The sequence below is a fragment of the Mastacembelus armatus genome, chromosome 22 (genome assembly GCF_900324485.2).
Source record: "Mastacembelus armatus chromosome 22, fMasArm1.2, whole genome shotgun sequence".
Classification (NCBI taxonomy): Eukaryota; Metazoa; Chordata; class Actinopteri; order Synbranchiformes; family Mastacembelidae; genus Mastacembelus; species Mastacembelus armatus.
The window spans coordinates 14,340,060-14,357,001 of NC_046654.1; the positions used below are offsets into that span (position 1 = coordinate 14,340,060).

The following is a 16,942-nucleotide window of genomic DNA, read 5'->3' on the forward strand; positions in this document are numbered from 1 at the left end:
TCTACACAAACTGCTGTCAATGGGAACAACTTTGGGGTGCTAGGTTGTGAAAAAAATCTGTCTGGCTTGTGTTTTATTCACCACCAGCATTTTATTTTAAAGTATAGTGTCTAATGAACAATTTGACCTTTGACCTTTCGGTAGAGGACGTGGATGAAAATTTGTTTAGTAGTAACTCAGTGACATTTACACTATAGACTTGACTGATAGTTGTAATGTCTCAAGGACACTTTTAACTGCAGGTATATTTAGGACCAGCTAAAATGATTTTCAAACTCTGGCTTCAAACTCAATCTAACCGACTGAAGAAATTGTGGGAATTAAAGTTATTAGTTAGGAAATTTACAAAGTTGTTTTAGCCTTTAGTGCAAAAAAAAAGGCAAACTGAAATGAAATGAGAATGAAAATAGGTTAATTAAAAGTATTAAGATAACGATTCCTTTGATATATCATCCCTTTATTGAGAATACCACACACCCATGATAACATGATAGGATGGAAGAGTTCATCATTTCAACTCAAACATAAAACTGTCAAGCAAAGAAAAAGAAAAGGGCTCGTTTTAGAAAAAGCTTTCTCTCCTTTGCCACAAAATCAAAGGCCTTCATTTAAGAATCATTTGCATTATTGTTTTTGGTATGCAGTTTAACAGTATTACAGAGCTAGAAAATTATGAACTGTAATATTTTTCAAAATGCTCAAGTGTACTTTAAAATTACATTTTCTTTTTCTTGGTTGTTTTTGCATAATTTTTCAGAGGACTGTGGTGTTCGGAGCAGCCGTAGTGTGTCTCTGCATCTCTGCTCATTTTCCTGTGTCCTGAAACAACATAATTTCTTTTTCATTAGTACCACATAACGTAAACTATGCATGACCAGATCAACAAGTATGAATGGCCGAACTGATATTTATTATTGTACCGATCTTAACTCAGTGCTTCAGGATGTGGCACTAGCAGCAGTAGCAGCCATGCTGCCCACTTTCTGGGTGGCGTCTTTCTTTGCCTGGTGGGCCTGGAGCACAGCAACAGCTTCTTCCACCTGTACAAGCATACCATGATTTAGGATGCAGTGTAGAGCATGGATAATGTATGTGGTATATAGATAATGTCAGTGTTACAGTCTGGTAAAGATGAAGGCAGTGAAGTACCTTTGAGCGCAGAGATTCATGAGACTCCAGCATGTGTAGCAGTTCAGAGTTATCAATCTCCAGGAGCATGCCAGTGATCTTTCCTGCCAGATTGGCATGCATGGCCTGAATCAGTGGGAAGAGACGCTCTCCTATTTAGAAAAGAAATGTGACAGAATATGAGTCAACCTAATGTAAACTGAAAAGCAGAACAGTCCATTCACTGTGAAATGCCAATCTTACCCAGCATCTGTTTCTGCTCCTGGGGGGGTGCAGCAGCCAGCATGGAGGCTGTGAGAGGCTCTTGTCCCTGAACATGCACAGCTGGCTGAGCCTGGAGAGCACAGATAAAGGGGACAGTAAGAAAACTATACATAGGTTGCAGGTGATATATGACTGAAACACAAAGTGACACTGCTCTTTCACCTGTACCTGCTGTAAGGCAATAGGTTGCACGACTTGAGGGTTGGGGTTACGGACACCAGTGGCATATTTGTAAGGAGGCATGGCTCGGGGCCCGGGCACTCCCATTGAGGAACGAGGAGCCATGGCCTGTCCACTAGCTAGTGACAAGAAGGGAAAATGAAGTAAAATTTCAGTGCCGTGCCAGATTGATTTGAACACTGAACAGTACGGAATGACATCTCAATTTTAACAAAGTTCGAAAGCCAGAGTCAGTGGATTGATGGTGATCATTTTGGTCAGTCACCTCGTGGGCCCTGCGTGCTGCTGCTAGGACTCATGTGTCTCAAGTTGGCACGTGGCCCTGGCTGACGCAGTGAGCTGGGTATCCCCTGGAAACCACCTGCAGGTGACAGAGGCAGAGATAAACACAAGAATTGCATAGAAATTGGTCCATAACATAACATTATAGTTAGAATGCTTAATTTTATTACAATACAGATAGATAAACCATTATATAGTGCCATGTTCTTACCTTGACCTCGACCGCCTTGTTGCTGCCATCGGGGGTTGGGTCGCATTTGGGCCAGTTGATTGGGTGCATAGTATGTAGTCCTATTCTGCGCCTGGTGGGCACAAGAAAGTGACATGTCTCATATGATAGCGTTCTAAAAAAAATCACACCAAACCACTGACCTGACTACTTGCCAAATGCAGTTCCAAAAGCTCTCTGAAGAACTGAGACGTGTTATTATCGCCATTATTAATTTAAATTATTTGCATATTTTTCCATAACTTATCTTGAACCCAACCTTATCCCTAACCCCCACCAGTTGTCTTCTGACTTAATCTGATCCTGACCTTACACTGAACCTAAACAGTCATCTCTGCCTAACCACTAAATAACCACAGCCCTAACTGTGAAGGGAGGTGCTACAGGACACAGGAGGGAAACACCATTTCAAGGGGTGTCAAACTCATTTGAGGACCTACATTAATTAACTTTGAATCAAAACAGTTCAGCTACACACAGCAAAAAGATTGAGCTATCACGCAAAAAAGTGCTACAGAGCTTTCACATTACATGTGTTCATGTAATCCATTTTTGACATACTTTAACACACACTATCAACTCAGACTCTGATTCTCACACCTGTGGTACAGCTGGCATGAAGTAGCCACTGGTGGGCTGGAACTGATTAATGATGGCGTTTGCCGGCATGGCTCTCATGCCAGCAATACGCTGCATGTACTGGTTGGTGAGGTGAGCTTTGCGCTCCTCTTTGCGCTGAGCGAGAGCCACGTAGAGTGGCTTGGAGCCAACGATACGTCCGTTCATCTCAGTCACTGCCTTGGTGGCTTCTTCAGGGGAGGAGAAGCAGACGAAGCCAAAGCCCTTAGAGCGTCCCTCTTCTAGCATCACCTACAATTCAGAGATTTCATTATGAGGTATAATTAAACATAAAAATGGTTTGGTTTTGTTTGTTTTGTTACAGTGTGAATGTCGAGTCATCATCCATTGTGCCATTGACCTGGTTTCTCTCACCTTAGCACTTGTAATGGACCCGAATGGAGAGAACTCTTTCCGCAGTTTCTCATCATCTATGGTGTCATCCAAGTTTTTAATGTAAAGATTAACACCCTGAAACCAAAGACAAGCAGGCATCACACAAAGTAGCTTCTTTAATAGAACTCAAATAAAAGAAAGGGTTTGGATTCATTTGTCGGTTTCCTTCAGACCTGATAACGACTTATCCTTTCTTGTTTCAGCATCTCAAACTTCCTCTTCAACTCTGCCTGCCGCTCCATCTTCTTCTGAGCCCGGCCCACGAACACTGTCTTACCGTTGAGTTCAGTGCCATTCATGTCCTCAACAGCCTTTTAGTGAAGCCAAAAAATATCAACAGGACATTCCTAACAGCTAAAGGTACATTTAATATATTTCCATGAGGTCAAGTACCTTGTTAGCATCTTCATGCTTCTCATAACTCACGAATCCAAACCCTCTGGATTTGCCGGTGGGGTCTGTCATCACCTTCACGCTGAGTGTTTTACCTGCAGAGGTTAAAGGCCTGATAAGTGGATGTAAGATCTGCAGAACTACACCACACCAGAGCTTAGAGCGCTACACATGAATCTAGTTCAATTTTACCATATTTGTCGAAAAGCTCCTTCAGCCGATCATCATCCATATCATCTCCAAAGTTCTTGATGTAGACATTGGTAAACTCCTTGGCTTTTGCGCCTAGCTCAGCCTCCCGCTCCTTGCGAGATTTGAATCGACCCACGAACCTGCAGGAGAGCGAGTGAAACACACTTGAAAAACACAATCCTGACCGAGCTGAGAAAACAAAGCAGGATCCATCTGTTTTGACGTCCTTTTTCCAATCTAAAACACCGTTTACTGGGGTTTCCAGGTAAAGAAAGATCCGCACAGACCTGGCAATGCAAGTAAAAGAGAGTACATTCTTTTACAGAAATGGCGGTGACATTCACAAGACGATTTCACAGCTACACTTAATCATGTAAACAATAAAAAAAAAAAAAAAACATTCAACTGCTGTTAATATCACCAGAGGCAAGTATATATGTTGGCATGCTGGACAGCACTGTGACAACCATCATAATTTTTGGTCCAAAACTTGATGAGGAGGTGGATGGAGATGGACGGACAGAGTCTCACAGTACAAAGGAAAGCTGAGGAGCACCAAATGATCTTATATACCTTGCTATGATGACCTCTCCCCTTCTGCCATCCAGTATTGCATTCCTGCATTCGATCCATCACTAAAACACACAAGCTTGGGCACACACACACACAACCACGGGTGACCAGCATGTGGACCAATGAGGCAACAGAAAAGCATCTGGTAGGAAAGATAAGCAAGAAGTTTTAGTCTGTTATGTATCAGTTTGGAGGTTATCTTCAAACAGGCGGGAGTGAGAGATGAGCTTATTAGTGAGATTATTCACACACACACCAACTGAAAAAAGACACGAAAAGTCAGTTCTCTCAACATAAATGCAGAGCAGTCCAGGTTTATACATTAGACACAAAGTGTATCACATAATACAAAAACATGACTTTTTCAATTGATCTTTAACAACAGACATGACAAAGTGTGCTCCTACATGGTCAGACACTCACACCTTGCGGTCATTCAGGAGCATGCCATTCATCTTCTCAATGGCACGGTCAGCAGCATCCTGGGTCTCGAAATGGACAAATGCGTAGCCCTTGGAGCCATTTTCATCACACACTACCTGTAGCACAGAAAAATATGGCAAACGTGTAGTTTAAAGGCATTGTACACTACTTTAAATACAAGCACTTCCTTATCTTTGAGAGAAATAGCTTTGGGAAATGTGGTATTCGCTCTAATGTCTGTATGCTGAGTAAGAAGTTACAGCCAGGAGTCAATTATCTTAGCTTGACATAAAAAACCGGAATAGATCAGCCCAGCTCTGTCCACATTTAATTTGGTTTGTTAATCTGTGCAAAACCAAAATGTAAGCACAGCACAAGGGATTGCTTGTGATTTAAACCCACAGCTTTTCTAAAATTCAGTTGTCACCTCAGAAACATATAATCTACTAATGAGTGCGCTTTGGACATAATGCTTTTCGTATCTTGTTATTCGTGGACATTACTGTGGCTGTAGTTTCCCATAGATGATGGACTGTCTTAAGTTTCAACAGTAAGCAAATAAACTTTTCCCCCAAAGTGTCAAACTACTGTTTTAAACAGCAGTTGTGAGGATAAATGCCTACAAAACATTAGCCTGCCTTACTAAACTTGTACAAACCCAAAACAATCCTTTCATTGAATTATTTTTTATTGCTTAAAAATGAAATCACACCTAGATTTATGTTCTGGAAGGATTTGGTAGATTTGGCTGCATCTAAAGCACAGGACACAATTAGCTGTTGAATTATTCTGAGAGATGGTGTAACAAAAAGTTTAATATGCAAATATTCAAATTATTTCTCAAAATGGCAAGTATTAATATTTTGAAAACTGTGAATATATATGGCTAATCAATGCAAAACAGCCTAAAGGAAATAACACTTTTTTTTAATGCCACTGTCTGATGGCAGTGATAACTTTTTACCTTGCAGGACAGGATGTTGCCAAAGGCAGAAAAGGTGTCGTAGAGGGCTTTGTTGTCAATCGACTTGTCAAGGTTCTTGATGAACACATTCCCCACTCCAGACTTCCTGAGGGAGGGGTCTCTTTGGGACCACATGATCCTGATTGGTTTCCCTTTCACCACATCAAAGTTCATGGTGTCCAGGGCTCTCTCAGCTGGAGGCAGGAGGGGCAGAGAGGTGGAGGGAAAGGTCACGGGTGGTTGTTTACATGGAGCAATGCACCTGAACGCATTTCAATCACTAGTATTATATACTACTATTTGGTCTATTTTTCAATGCCATGGTGCAATAGTGATTAGAAAGTAGCCTGTTCTTTTTAATCACAAACACCTGCTCTACATTTCTGACAATAACATGAGGCTACAGTGGAGCTGGAGCTGTGTGCCACAGAGGACAATCCCTGTTGGCAGCCCATCACGACACACACGTAACATAGTAAAGATACTGCACTGAGCCATGTGGCCGATGAGTTGTCTACGAGCAGCTGGGACAAGGGTGGGGGGCAGCTGCAGTGGGCATACTGGGAGCACATGGCCCTCTTCCCTAACCCAACACATGCTGCTGGGCCACGTCCTACCGACCAGTTACAGTAGCAGTTTAACAACCATCAGGCAACACAAAAGGCTTAAACTGGAGTTTTAGGAAGTTATCTTTCATTTTTTTATGTGTTCAAATCAGTCTCAGGTTTACCTACCTTAGATTTTTTTTTTCTATATCTATGCTTTAATTCTCACATCGACTCTTATGTGCCAAAAGGGCCACACATCCTTTTGTTCAGTCACTCCACAGTAACACAGACACACACATAGGCCGGGCTATCCAGCTAAAAGTGTCTGGTAAACAAAACTGAGCTGCCTTGCGTCTGCTGGCATCAGCAGTTTGGCTTGCAATTGTACTTCACAGCCCATGTGCTCAGTGAAGGTGTGTGATCGCTGTCAAAATGTGGACTTCTGGAAGATTCATAGTGGGAAATTTAAAAAAGACCAAAGTCAGCCATGTAATAGATGGTAAATATCTGTATACTAACTGATGCTATTTAGGAAGATGAAAACAGTCAAGTGTTGTAAAATGTCACATGTGTTAAAATGGCTTGCTATTAACCATTTCTGTCACTGAGGAACTTAAAATATATTATATAGCAGGCAAATTTTGGGCTGCTCAGAAAGACGTTCTATATTTAGAGAGGGGTCCTGAGAGGTATGTGCTGGCATGGCGCGTGAGTAGAGCATTCTCTACCATTGATGGGGAAGAGACATATTCAACCAGAATGCCCAGATATGTCTGCTGAGCATTTCCGCATATAGGTGAGATGTGAAGGAACACATTGGAGATGGTAAATAACATGAACCATGGTCTAATGTGCACAAAATGCTCCACACTGACAAGCTACTTTTTATTCCAAATCATATCTTTGGTTGTGTTTACATTTCAGCACGTTATTGCCAAAGAGATGCACGCTATGACTCCATTTAAAAATACCCCACAGATACCACCCCCTCTCGTCTAGACCACCACTAACAAATGCCGCCTTCTCTCTTGTGACTCTCCTTGTGTTTGCTCAAGTGAAAAAATGTCTCCTTTTCTGTAGGTGAGCCTGTCGTAGCTTCTCACCGTGGCCAGCTTTTGACTCGAACACAGATAAGTTGTGACAGGTGTTTAATGTTGACACATGAGGCAAAAAGTCCACACAATGTAAACAGACGACCACAGCACCTGCTGCTTTTGCTCAGTGCTCCGATGCCATTGACTGTCAATGGGAAGATCCTCCAGGAAAGACACTTAAACACTTTTGATAAGGTTGTGATTACTGTGCATATTTACACAGACACAGACATGCACTGCACGCTTTGGGTTGTAACCTGCCAGATTAACTCTTCCTAGATTAACTCTTGCAGTTTGAGCGGTTAAGATATTACAGACACATTTATCTGATTCAACTAATCCCCAAATACATTGAAAAGAAAGATGGGAAATAATTCAAATAGAAACAAGATCTAGACTTTAATATCATTCAATCCACCACAGTGCACACACATAATTGGCATGTCAAGCAGGCAGTGCAGGGGTTATTGTTCAGCTGTGCTCGTCCCTTTTCTTGCTTTGACTGAATACAGCAGCAGAGGGCAATGGGAATATGTTTCACTCAGTGGCCCTTTAAATAGGAGCAGAAATGGGTCATTATGGGTTGAATAAATAAGATCTGAAAAATCAGTTGACTTTCCCTGAATATGGAGGTTTGTTAACTTTAAAGAATAACTGAACTTTAACTGCAGTAGACTATAGTGACATATGTTACCAGGAGTACACAACAAACTGGGATATGCTTATTTGGGTCAAATGATGGCCTGTGATTATTTCAGACAAAAGTATCACCAGAAAAACCATTTCCAGGGAAAGCCCAGTCTTTTCTATTCATTGCCAGTGTTGCCTCGATTTTGATGGTTTGGGCACGGAACTGACATTGACACTATATGGTGACATTGATAACGTGAAGGATGCGTGCTGTCTTCAACATGCTCAAACTACTGTGATCGCTTCATTTCTTACCGTCAGCAGGCTGCGAGAAGTTGACATAAGCGTATCCCAGCGATCGCCGAGTGATCATGTCTCGGCAAACCCGAATGGACAGCACCGGTCCGGCTGGGCTGAATTTCTCATAGAGCATAGCCTCCGTGATATCGGGGTGCAGGTCGCCCACGTAGAGAGAAGCCATCGGATAACTCCCGGTCGCTGTGTTCATATCTCCGAGTTCACAAAATTACCGAGAACGACGCGTCCCTCAAAGAAACGGAAAGCCAGAAAAAGCCGATAGGAGCTGTACTCCGGGTCCGGACTGGCTTAAAGAAACGGTCTACGGGCAGCGGACTCTCTGATCCAGCTTGGAGAGAAAATATCAAACCTAAAATTAAAAAAAAAAAAAACGACAGAAATCAATGTCTTAAGTATTTCTTCCTTAAAAGACGGTTTAGCTCAGGGCCTCCCTTTTTCTGTTTTTTAAAATATCCTTTTGCTATTTTTTTGACGTTTGTATTTCTTTAAGAAGTTCAAGGACTTGTTTTTATGAAGATTTTATGGGTTTTGTATTTTTTTATATTATTTTTTTGTTAAGCTTTTTCCAACAGTGAGTTAGACACTCACGGTTGTTTTGTGGCCGGGGAAAGAGACTGCGTGAGGGACGCATGGGCACTTTATAGTGAGCGGCGGTGCGGAGGAAATAGTGGCCAGGGTCAAGCCTGGGCTAGGAAAGGAAAAAAAAACAAAAAAAAACAAAAAACCCACCACACTGAGCATGCGCTGTAAAAGGGAGAGCGCACACTGTACTATGAACTATACAGCCCAGCTCCCCACAGCGACATCTGGATGGGAATAAGGCTTTCACAGAAACCACACAGTGGACAGGTTTTTTTTGTGGGGGCTTTAATTCATTTAATTATTGCAGAAAGTTTTGATTAAATCAATGTATAAATAGCTTTGAATACACTGGATTATTGTGCAATGAGTTTATTCAGTATCAAAACAGTCTGAAGATGCAGTCACTCAGCTTTGTCCATCCTCCTAAGGGTAAGAAAGAAACAAGTGAGTCATATAGGACAAAGTGGATGCATTTAACCATCGTTTCCATGATTAGGTACCTCAGCAAATTCAGGAAAGTTGAATACAGCCGCTTTGGTTCTGGCTCCTTTTTGCTTTTAAACCAGTCCAGCCCACATCTTCCAGTTGCACATTTTCGCTTCAGCACTTCTTCCTCATAACTCAGTGTCTGCGACCCATCTGCGCCTTTGGAAAACTGCAGTTTTGAACGGATTATTGGTTGGACGTCATTTGTTTCTTCTTGGGGCTTCACAGCAGCATCTGCCTGCATTTGAGCTAGCTCCCCTCTCACTTGGAGAACATTGTTCTGATCAAGGAGTTTCTCAATCTTAGCTGAGATGGGGGTGTTTACTTGGGACACTTTTGTGTCAAACTTGCCAGATCGTCCAATCCTGTTTCTTGGGAATTCTGCTGCAATAAATACAGAGTCTGGTGGTGGAGGAATGTGCCACCCATCAACCTCTGTAAGAAGATTCAAATCCCACATAGAGGGGTCATTTTTCAGTTCATTTACATATTGGTCTTGGATCTTGTTTGCCAGGGGTCTAGGAAAGTCCAGATCTGTGGTTAAAGGCTGGAGCTCAAGGTCATTTGGATGGAACTGAACTGCCAGACTGTTGTCAGAGTGAAAACCAGTGTTGCTGTGTTCAGTGTCCTGTACCTGTCCAGGTAGCCAAAGGGTCAGGCTGGTAGGTGAGTCCTGACTCACAATCACTACACCTTGTTGGGGAGAGGTGAACCTGCTTCTTGATGCAGAAGTACCAGACACAAGACTCTCAGTCACTGCAGTGTCAGAGGCATCAGACTGCATGGAGTCTATTACAGAGGTGCTGGCGGTTTCCTGTGGCTCAGAGACGTCAGGACTGGTTTCTACATCTTTCTCCAGAAAAACTAAAGGACCAGTGCTGACGACAGCCTTGGCATCTAAAACGACATGTTTGTGCTGAGTCAGATAAAAACACCAGCGACTCCATTTTATGCAACACCTTTTTAAACAAACAGCACTGACCTTCAGTAAGATGTTTAACTGATGGGCCTTTACACTTAGAGCTACAGCATTTACACACCTCTACATCTCCACTTAGCTCCTCCCATCTGGAAAGAGAGAAAGGAATATAATGAAAAGATATTTTTGAAACTCAGTTTTGTCTGAACAAAATACTGCACCTGGAATGGATGGGGTTGTAATTGCAGGACTTTGAGCCAAAGGTGACACCTTGGTCTGAGATGAGCACGTTACAGTGGATGTACCGCTTCAGAAGAGAAGAGTTCACAAGGTCATTTAGTTAAACATTGAGGTGGGGGAAAAATAAATAAAATAAATCTATAAAGCCTTACCTCAGACAGATAAAACGTGTTCAGAACAAGATTAACCACATCTGGTCTATCAGAGGCCACAAACTGTACCACAGCATGAGAAGAACCCAGCAGGGCTGTGCACCTGGCAGAAGCCAATACATCTCAGGCAAATATGAAAGTACACGTGAGGGTGAAAACAACACCTGAATGAACTCTTACCCTTTATTCATTATGACTGCATCCCTGGGTCTAGTCTGAGGCTCAGGGAACGCAGAGATAAAGCAGGACTGAATGAAAAGCCATTGATTGGGTCTGGTTTTGGCAGAAACCTGGAGATTGACAACCTGACCCCTTTTATAAACAGACTCTGCAGTTCCTGTCCAGGATGCTGTAGGGAAAACAATTGCATGTACAAATGAAGCGGTCCATGTCAATAGCATCTTTTTGATGTATGTTCTTACTCACAATTCATGGCTTCCATAATAACATGCTTGTTGTCAGGAAACGTTGGTGTAACAAAGACATTTGGCTTATTGTACAACCTGAAACGACACACATTAGCCTTCAGTATAGTGATCTGTGACCACTTACATTACATATGGTTTGGGAATGCAATGGAAATACCTTTTTGGGATACAGAAGAGCTCTACTGTGGAAAGAGTGTGCCACCAGGCAGGAAGAGGGTTTTTAAGATTCAAGTGGAGGGAGTTGGTGAACATCTTTATGCCATTCTCCATCTGTAAGAGAGGGCAGCTTCAGAAAATCCTCACACAAATGTGGACATAAAACAACTAGATAAGAGTTTAGTCAACTCACCACCTGAGTAGTCCCACACTGATCAAGACTGTAAATGAAGACAAATTGGTTTGGTAGCTCTCTGTTGCTGTAGCAGCCATCACCCAGCTGTATCTCCTGTTCAGTCAGTAGGACACCATTGGATCTCTTGTCAACCAGCAGAGTCAGCATAGATTCATCACAAAACACCTGGATTCTGGGAACATTCACCATGGCAGGTAACTCAGCAAGCACTTGAAAGTCAGGGGTCTTGGTTCTCCCAGAGCTGAAAGTGTCATGTGGAATGAAATCAAAATTGGTGTTGAATGTAGAAGCAATGGGATTTACAAAAAATCCTGCATAGTCCAAGAGAAATGCAGCATCCTGTTCCGTTGTTACTGACTGAACATTAAAAACATGTCCAACAAAAATACAAAGAAGAAGCGCTGCTATGCCCATTGTAAACCTAAAAGTGGGCTAACCACTCTCTTTTCCCTCCTGCCACAAGTGCAATATTAATAAGGGGCAGTGGCAGCAGGCACAGGTGTTGGCGATCACACTAACAAGGCTGGCAGGCAATTATTCTGCATTCAGATGGGATGCTGAAATCCTTTCACTCGTTAAGACTGTGTAGTCAATGATGTTGTTGGTGTTTTTTCATTGTGCCACAGGGGGGATTTCACAATTAAAATACAAGCCAAATGTCCATTTTGTTCATGATATTTCAACCCTGACATATAAGATAAACAGTATCTGAAGTAACTCTACCGTTCCCCATCTGCAATATTAGCAGCAAGGTCATAATCACTTGATTGGAGTGATGAGAATGATGAGAAATCAGATTTTTATTGTGTACTAATTTACCCAAATATATTGACTTTGTAATATTTTAGTGATTTCACTGTGGTACTATAACCTTTCAAAGTAAAATTGTATATATGATATATAATTTTATCTATTTAACATTTTTATCTTTCCCCTAAAAGAACTAAAGAAAATGTATTAAGCAAATGAGAAAAGATGAAAATAAAAGCTCACAGAAAAGCACTGTAATAGTGTGAGTAATGTGTAGGCTAAAAATCCATCAATCCATAAACACCACAGCCGTCACTTTAATTATTTTTATTAGTAGTTATTTTCCTGACTAATGCATTTGTAAATAAGCAGAAAAATGTGCATTATATTCAAATTTCAAAACCCAGCGATTTTAGTTCACTTTGAGACAACAAATAAATACATAAATAATTTCCTGTTGATGAACTAAATGATAAATTGACTAATTATTGCAGCTCTAGCCATGCATCCCAAATAGCTTATGAGGCTCATATAACAGAAATATTCAATACAAATCAAATCATCATCACGATAAACACTATCATGTAGGAACTAGTTATGTACCAGCTAATATATTTGTATATTAATACTAATCTGAGAAAACTATTCAAAGGAAAAATCATCATAGATTAAAAATGAATGTCTTGCAGTAAACAAATAACCAAATAACTTTTCCCTATTAAAAATTACGTGAACGCGCATTGGGGGTGGGGCTTCCTCACAGGTGGGTGGGGCGGAGCGTCTGTTCTGTCGGCAGGTGAGCGGCAGGAGAAGAAGACAACGAGGCCCTGTCACGAGCGATGTGTCACAAAAAAATGGCTTTAAAATGATTTTGATACAACGTTTACACTAATAGGATCTAAGAGGACAGAGAGTACACCATGATACATATAGGTAAGGTACATTTTTCATATGTTTCACGAAGCTGATAGATAATATGTTGCGTGCTAAAGTTTTTAGGCGTGGTCTGCATAGTTTTAAGCAGAGCTCGAACGATTAAACCACATTTTCCGACGTTTGACTGAGAAGCTCGAATGTATTGTATTGAAAACGAATCCAACGTAACAGAGTGAGTTGTTTTGAAAATACAGCAATCCCACTGTAAATCATCCCCTCATGTTAGTGTCAAAGCTGTTGCTGAGAGGTGTTGATCCAGCTGTGTAATTATGTAGATGTAGTCTATTCCTGTTGGATTAGACTGACTTAGTCTGAGCTAGGTGTACCTAATAAACTGGCATCTGAGTGTGTGGCCCATAGTATACATTTACTACATGAATGTATAAATACTGTGGATATCATACAGTGTTTTTGTTCAGCTCCCTACACTACAGTGACAGTGTGTGATAAACTTGAATGGCAACAAACGGTGTTTTGAACAAAAACATGTACACAGCTCCCAGCTGCAGCAATAAATGACAGATCAGGATTAGGTATCTGTCTCTGCCTGACCCCTCAGGCCTGCTAAGTGTGCTGGGGAATGTTTACACACCCCACCCAAAGCTTTGTCCTGTTTGGGTCAAGATGGGCTTACATGGGCGCATGTAATGACACCAGGGCTGCAGCATTTTGCAGCACGTAGAGGATCAGACCATGTACCATTTCTGCAGGGGGTGAGGGGATAATTGTGGTAACTGCCTTATTTTGGTGCTGTCTTGGCGAGCTAACCGCTTCCTTTTTTCTTTGCTGAAACCACAGTGCTGCATCAAAGTCAACTTTCATACAGTTTCTATGCACTGTAGTTACAGCTTGTTCTGTTGTTTCAGATCACATTTACCGGTAATGCGTTAATTCATGTGTACTTTGTTAGTTCCTGACAATAGCAGTTAGTAATGGCCACAGTTGCTATTCTCATACTTTAATTTAGGAGTAGAGGCACACCACTCCACAAATATGGACTGTTGTGCACACAGTATAATAATAAATGGTTTACCTTTTTAGCCTTTGACAGAGGTCATGAAGAATATGAGGTCAAAGTAACTTATTTCTGCTTCCTCTAGGAGTATGCTGTGCCAACCTCAAGGACAACAAAGCCCTGATGAAGATGGGGCTGGGGCTGGTGCTGGTGGGCCATGTCAACTTTCTTCTTGGAGCGCTGGTGCACGGCGCTGTGCTCAGACACATCAGTGAATACCCCAGGCCCGAGACCCAGATGTACGCCATCTCTGATATCATTGCCATTGTGGCAGGCCTGCTGGTAAGGTGTAACAAATATGCCTAAGCAACTTACAAGCAATTAAATATTTACTTAGAATATGCTTGATTAAAGATATCATCGTGTAGTGCTTTAATATTGGTTTTGAGGTTTACTGTAGGAACCTGCATATTTGCTCTAAAAGAACTGGATACTTGGTAAATTGTATGACTGTATGTAAATCCTTTATTCCTCTATTATAGAGGAGGTAGTAGTAGGATTTTGCACCATTTATCTGTGATTAAGGTCTTTTTTTTGCTGAATATATGACATCTTGTCCTTCTTAGGGAATCATAGTTGGGATAATGGCCATTGTCCTGTCCAAAAACAAGAAAAGCAGGATCTTGGTAAATGCTGTTCCCCGCTCTTTGGTTTCTCCCTCCTCTGTTCAGTACTCACATCTGTGATCTGGTGACTCCTGTTAGAACTTGCCTTTGATTTTGACAAACTGCAAATCTGTGAAAATGTCAACTCACGTGTTTAATTAAACACTTAAATATGTCTTTGCAGCAATGGTTCCTGTTGGTCATCGGCTTCCTGGCAGGCCTCTTGTCAGTTGCCGCCGCTTTGGGCTTGTCACTTTCCATAGTGCAAGCCATTCTTAAAAAAGGACAGGGCCTACTAACACACTGCAAGTACTCTGATGATGATGTCGGCTCTTCCAGCGTCACATACGAATGCCCCTTTGACCCCACCCGTGTCTACGTACGTTGAATTGAAATATTGGTCCACTGAATTGAATTGTTGAATTGCTGCAAAAGATGCCTATTGGTCAGAATCATGTGCTGTCTTTTTATTTGTTGAGCAGGCAACAACAGTCATTCTGTGGGTGCTTCTGATTTTGATGTCCTTTGTGGAAATGGTGTTCTCCTTCCGCTGCTTCGCTGTGTGCACTTCATTCCTCTACCTCTGTCCATGCAGGAAGAGGCCGAACACAGCTAAGAGGGTAAGCTGCTGTCAACACTAGTTTGCTTTTTTGAGTGTAAAAAATGTGTTTTGCATTAATGTACATAAAAACACTGCAAAATCATTTAACTATGAACTGTGGTTCATTATTTCTTGCACAGAAGTTATGATCTCTATATATAGCTGAAAGTGAAATTAAATGTGGTAAACTTAAAAGGCACACATCGTTAACATGGGCTTTGTTCAGTTAAGATCAGCATCCTGTCCTTACATGTAAAACTTACTACGTGCTCAGAAAGCAATTGTTATGTATTGTCAACCTCCATCCATCATCCATACTCACTTATTCCTATTTAGGGTCACAGGGACCTGCTGGAGGCTGTATTGTCAACATCGTAGCATTAAATTTCAACAAAACCCAATCTGTCCTAATGTTCAGGAACAGTTCTGTGGTCAAATACCTTAAGTTAATGTAATTTATACGTATTCATTTACTACTCAGTATTACAAGCACTTTATACATTTCAGATTGTAAGTATTTAGACAGTTCCACATGTTTTGATTTTTACACTCTGAAATACATTGAGATATTACATTAGTCCCAAGTCTCAGCTTTGAGCATGTTTACATCAGTATAGGAAAAACTGTGTGGGAGATATCACACTTCAATTCTTCATATGCATAGTCTCATCTTGATTCCTCATACTGATAACTTCACCTCGGTCAGCTCAGAGCCACATATGAGCTGTTGTGCAGGAACTAATGCTCAATTGAATGTGCTAAGTCTCAAGAACAAAATATTGTCTCAGTTTAAATGCTGTCTAGACTATATGTGTTGTCACATGCACCACATCATTTTTGCAGACCATCACCTATTCAGAAGTGTTTCGGTTGATGTTGTAAAACCTGTTCACATCTCTGTTGTCACAGTTGTCGCACACATTTTAACAGTTTGACATATTTAAACTTCTCAAAGTTGTGTCTGGCAGCTGATTTCAAAGAAACATTTCATTGTATTGAAGTTTTATATACCTGCTTCTGTAGTTTTTAATTGCAATTGCATGTGTGGATAGTTATGCTACTTAATATTAGCAAGTTACCTTCAGAAGAGTAATAAATGTATTCACTAAGAATTAAAGGACAATACATAATGTATATGCGGAACATGTGAGTTAGCTACACTCATGTTCCAATTCATACTTTTTTCAGGTGCGTATTCAGAGGAGTGTTGAAACCCAGAAGCCAGTACAGCATCTAGAGACCGATGCTGAAGCTGAGCCTGCAGAGCAGGACGAACTGCTGGACTGCAACACTGTAGAGGAGCAGAGTCATTGGCTCTGAAGTAGCTAAACCAACTGAGGTTGTAAACAGGTGGGCTCAACTGGATTAAATGCAACATCTTTGATGAATCATTATGTGTTACATAAAAAATGTCTGCAGAAGATATCTATGGGACTGAACCAAGCAAAAGCTATCATGGTGTTATTTCCTATGTATCAAAAGAGGGTAGTCAACCTGAAAAAGTATCACTGTTGGTTTCAAATGTTCATGCTTGTCTTGATACTGTCTTAAAAACAGAGACCTGTTACCTGCATCTTTAAAATGATTCCTTTGAAACTATGTCAAACCACATGTAACATTTTATAAATCTTATTTTAAAAAACA

The 16,942-nt window shown here is 41.2% G+C and overlaps 2 protein-coding genes across 3 annotated transcripts; one reads left to right on the forward strand and one right to left on the reverse strand.

Annotated features, from left to right (window-relative positions):
- Positions 1 to 440: 440 nt before the first annotated feature.
- pabpc4 (poly(A) binding protein, cytoplasmic 4 (inducible form)) lies at positions 441 to 8,856 on the reverse strand. Of its 2 annotated transcripts, none has more exons than XM_026308202.2 (15): positions 8,230 to 8,856; positions 5,643 to 5,836; positions 4,679 to 4,794; positions 3,683 to 3,822; positions 3,491 to 3,585; positions 3,271 to 3,408; positions 3,077 to 3,172; positions 2,684 to 2,953; positions 2,066 to 2,156; positions 1,838 to 1,933; positions 1,561 to 1,691; positions 1,372 to 1,462; positions 1,150 to 1,280; positions 931 to 1,040; positions 441 to 819 (listed from the first exon to the last, which is right to left on the reverse strand). In XM_026308202.2, the coding sequence occupies exons 1-14, from the start codon at positions 8,420 to 8,422 to the stop codon at positions 939 to 941; spliced, it is 1,884 nt and encodes a 627-aa protein (XP_026163987.1). In that variant the 5' UTR covers positions 8,423 to 8,856; the 3' UTR covers positions 441 to 819; positions 931 to 938. The 2 variants fall into 2 exon arrangements, with proteins under 2 accessions (XP_026163987.1, XP_026163977.1); XM_026308192.2 differs by having other exon boundaries at positions 921 to 1,040.
- A 4,081-nt stretch (positions 8,857 to 12,937) lies between these two features.
- tmem54a (transmembrane protein 54a) lies at positions 12,938 to 16,942 on the forward strand. Its single transcript, XM_026308063.2, has 6 exons — positions 12,938 to 13,074; positions 14,178 to 14,374; positions 14,659 to 14,718; positions 14,882 to 15,076; positions 15,180 to 15,317; positions 16,487 to 16,942. The coding sequence occupies exons 1-6, from the start codon at positions 13,062 to 13,064 to the stop codon at positions 16,616 to 16,618; spliced, it is 735 nt and encodes a 244-aa protein (XP_026163848.1). The 5' UTR covers positions 12,938 to 13,061; the 3' UTR covers positions 16,619 to 16,942.

What these genes read in the sequence shown, in the direction of transcription:
- pabpc4 (XM_026308202.2), bottom strand. Translation starts at nt 8,422, where the DNA reads ATGAACACAGCGACCGGGAGTTATCCGATGGCTTCTCTCTACGTGGGC. An exon ending in CTTCTCGCAGCCTGCTGACG is followed by an intron (nt 5,837 to 8,229) that starts GTAAGAAATGAA and finishes TCCTGCCTCCAG; the next exon opens with CTGAGAGAGCCCTGGACACC. An exon ending in AACCTATTGCCTTACAGCAG is followed by an intron (nt 1,463 to 1,560) that starts GTACAGGTGAAA and finishes TGTGCTCTCCAG; the next exon opens with GCTCAGCCAGCTGTGCATGT.
- tmem54a (XM_026308063.2), top strand. An exon ending in CCATTGTGGCAGGCCTGCTG is followed by an intron (nt 14,375 to 14,658) that starts GTAAGGTGTAAC and finishes TGTCCTTCTTAG; the next exon opens with GGAATCATAGTTGGGATAAT. An exon ending in GGCCGAACACAGCTAAGAGG is followed by an intron (nt 15,318 to 16,486) that starts GTAAGCTGCTGT and finishes TACTTTTTTCAG; the next exon opens with GTGCGTATTCAGAGGAGTGT.